The sequence below is a fragment of the Prinia subflava genome, chromosome 8 (genome assembly GCF_021018805.1).
Source record: "Prinia subflava isolate CZ2003 ecotype Zambia chromosome 8, Cam_Psub_1.2, whole genome shotgun sequence".
Lineage (NCBI taxonomy): Eukaryota > Metazoa > Chordata > Aves > Passeriformes > Cisticolidae > Prinia > Prinia subflava.
Window position 1 is genome coordinate 18797329 of NC_086254.1, and position 3764 is coordinate 18801092.

Sequence of the window (3764 nt, forward strand, 5' to 3'; positions counted from 1 at the left end):
CGGGGCTCAGGGCAGGCAGGGCTGGCACAGGCTGCCCTTCAGCCCCGCGCTCCTCCCAGCTGAGGTGGCACCGACTCCTCTTCCCGCCGACCCTCTGTGGAAAAAGACAGCTCTGGACACCCAGACCTGGCATTGCCACCCTGGAGATCCCCCCTGCCCTCCTCCCTGGCTTTGGCTCCGTCTCTTCAGCCACAGCCGCCGTTCCCCCTCCCAGCCCCGAGGATCAGCTGCAGTCCCGCCTGTCTTTTAGCAGGTGATGCTTTTCCATCTGACACTCAGGATTACCCCGGACAAGCACTAACAGTGCCACTTCAGCCCCTGCGATGGGCACTTCGAACAAAAACTGACTTCTCATGGAAATAATTTAGGACTGGAGAGTCCAGAGGAGCCCACGTCAGGACACCACCATTCCAAAGCCTCCTCTTCCAACAAAACAAAAGGAGTAGGTGGGTGCTCAGGGCAGTTTTGTGTGTGTGCAGCCATGTCTGGAATTAACAGCCTGGCTGTTTCAAAACCTCAGTGAATGGAAGGCAGGGCAGAGCCAACTGCTTTGCATACAAATTAAACTTTCTGAAACTTTAATTAAAATTGTTGTGTGAAACTGAAAATATTTAGATAATTCATTGTTTCTGTTAGTTTAGCTGCTAGTCCCTAATCCTGTCTCATTCTGTCAAGCCAGTAAAACTCAGTTACATGACTATTCACCCATCTTCTGGTAAATTTGCCCTTAAAGAGCTGCTGAACTGTGCCAGGGCTGGCACAGCTCTGGGGGCTCTCCCAGCCCGTTCCCTGACCCAAGAATGATCTTTGGTGTTCTCCCTGGACATTTATCAGAGCCAAATCCTCAGATGCCTCATGGTTTTCTAATCAGCCCTGTCTGGTAACAGGTCAGCACTGGTTCCTCACCACAGTATTGCTTTTCCTACCAGGATCACGAATTTTCATATCCCTGTAAAGCAAAGCACAGAGATTTTAGGGTGCCTAGCCTTGTTTGCGTACATAATGTCGTGCTGGCCACCCTCCAGCAGGCAGTGGTAGGTCTGGATCTCCTGCTCCAAGCGACACTTGACGTCCAGGAGGGTCTTGTATTCCTGGTTCTGGCACTCCATTTCTGCTCGGATCTCAGCCAGCCGCTGCTCCACGCAGGAGATTTGGTTCTGCAGCTCAGCCAGGTATTTGTTGTAGCGACATTCAGTCTCCGTCAAAGAGGATTCCAGGTTTTCTTTCTGGTAATAGAACAAACACACAGGTACCTGGGTTTGACACAGGTACAACCCTGGTCACGAGAGCTGGAGCTGTGAATCCTTGTGGCATCACCTACCATAGTGAGCTGGGCTTGTACATTGATTTCCAGGGCCTGCAGCTGACGTCTCAGCTCAGTGACCTGCTTGTTGCTTGACTCGATCTCCTGGCTGCTTGTGACAACCTCCAGATTCACCTCCTCTACCTACAAGGTCAGAAAAGAACAGCCCTTTCCTCACCTCCCCACTGCATCTCGTGGTGTCCAGGACCTCCCCACACCCCGCAGCGCCCTGAGCATGTCCAAGGCTGACACTGTTTCATTCCATGCTGACCCCGTGACACCATGTGGTGGCCCCTCCGCCATGGATGGAACACAGAAATTGGGCAGTACAGTTAGATCTGAGCGCATCTGTGACACGCTTGCTGTTACTGGGACACTTCCTAATCCCTCCTTTTCCCTTTCTCCCTAGGGGCAGAGCTGTGAGCAGCTCTGTGGGGACATGGTACCTTGCAGGCGTACCACTGCTCCGTCTCTTTGCGGTTGCGCTCCATCAGCGTCTCGTACTGGCACCGCAGATCCTCCAGGATCTTCCTCAGGTCTGGGCCAGGGCAGGCATTGACCTCCACACTCACATCCCCGGTGGCCTGTTTCCTCAGACAGCTCATTTCCTGCAGGAAATATGTGACTTTATCAGTAAAATCCATCCACCCTTGGGGGGACTTTCCTTCTTCTTCCTCTTAATCCCCTGAGAGCGCTGACCTCCTCGTGGTTGGTCTTGAGGCAGCACATCTCCTCCGTCAGAGCCTCACACTGCAGCTGCAGGTCGGTCTTGCAGCTGGCCAGCTGGTCCAGGACGGGCCGGAGGTTGCAAATGTCAGCGTCCACATTCTGCCGGAGCCCACACTCAGTCTCGTACCTTAAACCACAGGCAGCAAACAAGGGTCAGGATGTCCAGGGCAAGGCCTTCAAGCTGAGGTTGGGGAAAAAAATCTGGGATCAAGTTCTTTCAATTCAGACATGCAGTGCTATGAACATTGCCAGTGGTAGCAAAGATCTGTTTCACACAGTGTGACAGGCAGAGGGTTGGGATCTCCCCGTCACCACCCTTCACCTTCCCCTCCGTGGGCCAGCAGGGGACTGTACTCACTTCACTCTGAAGTCATCAGCAGTCATCCTGTTGTTATCGATGTTCAGAAGGATTTTGTTAGTCTCCATGGCTGCACACAGGATCTGGAAAAGAAATTGTAAGAAGAAGATGTGGGCTTGCAGCTTCCTCTGCCTCTAGAAAACCCTGGAGGAAACACCTACCTGGGGTATTTTATTATTCTATATATTGGGGTTATTAATTAGTTATGTGGCATCACAGCAGGGAAACCCATGTGCCAGCTGGGTGGACCCTGCCTTGTAAATGCAGAATCCCCCACCCACAGACCATCATTTCACATAAACCATTGCTTCAGCTGCCCCTCCAAAGCCATTGCCTCTGCCCTTTGGCAGGGCTTTGTGCACATGTGAAAGCAGAGCCCAAAGAAATATTAGGATTTTCTTGACAAGCAAGGATTTACCTGGTTCTGGAGGTCTTCAATCTCCTTGTGGTAGCAGCTGTAGTCCCGTGGCTCGCAGCTGGGCCCTACCTTGGCATACCACTCCCTGATCTTGCACTCCAGGTCGGCATTGTCCCCCTCCAGGAGCCGCACCTTGTCCAGGTACGAGGCCAAGCGGTCGTTGAGGTTCTGCATCGTCGCCTTCTCGTTGTTAGCAAACAGGATCCCATCCCCGCAGCCAGCGCCAGCCCTGGGAAAGCCACCAGCTCCTCGGGTGCAGATGCCTCCACCGCTGAACCCCAGGACAGAACAAGCCCTCTGGGTGGCTCCGAAGCTCCCACCAGCCGCGCTGCCGGCGCTCAGCTGCTTCCCCAGTAATCCCTCGCTTGCACTGCCACCGGAGAAGCTGCCAACCATGGCCCCCAAGTCATAGGCAGCGTGTCTCCCCGAGGAGGCAGAGGAGACCCTCCTGGCAGTGCCAGCCGCGTTGCTGCCTGTGCTGCCCCTGCCCTGGGTGCAGGTGGTGACGACCTGCCTGACAGCACAGCTCATGGTGTGGGTGCGGAGCCAACAGAGCCCAAGGCAAGTGCTCAGGTCGCTGCAGGATCCAACTGTGATCCCTCTGTCCCCTGGTCCTCTATTTATACCAGTCCCTGTGGATCGTGCCACGGGAGAAGGGCTGTTTATTCTTTCTCCTTGTGACCTGGCTAGGAGGTGTTTCCTTTTTTTTTCAGCCGGAAATAATTCCCCAAAGGCGTTTGTCTCCAGAAATCCCACAACAGAAAGATGCTTTGGTTAACAGAAGCGTGTTTCAAAACTTCATCAAAAATGTTACTTCCTGAATCATCAGGTCTGACTTGTGATGACAACCCAACAACAGTGACACAAAACCCGACGATACCCAAGAGTGCCTGGGGAATGAAACACCACAGCAATTATCCATCCCTGGCGTGGGCGAGTCTACCCGGAAAGTGAAA

The 3764-nt window shown here is 53.5% G+C and overlaps 1 protein-coding gene across 1 annotated transcript; it reads right to left on the reverse strand.

The window, feature by feature from the left end:
* LOC134554438 (keratin, type I cytoskeletal 19-like) lies at positions 1 to 3339 on the reverse strand. The gene is made up of 7 exons (XM_063404985.1): positions 2809 to 3339; positions 2391 to 2473; positions 2003 to 2159; positions 1750 to 1911; positions 1322 to 1447; positions 1000 to 1226; positions 1 to 94 (listed from the first exon to the last, which is right to left on the reverse strand). The coding sequence occupies exons 1-7, from the start codon at positions 3337 to 3339 to the stop codon at positions 7 to 9; spliced, it is 1374 nt and encodes a 457-aa protein (XP_063261055.1). The 3' UTR covers positions 1 to 6.
* Between the last annotated feature and the right edge of the window lie 425 nt (positions 3340 to 3764).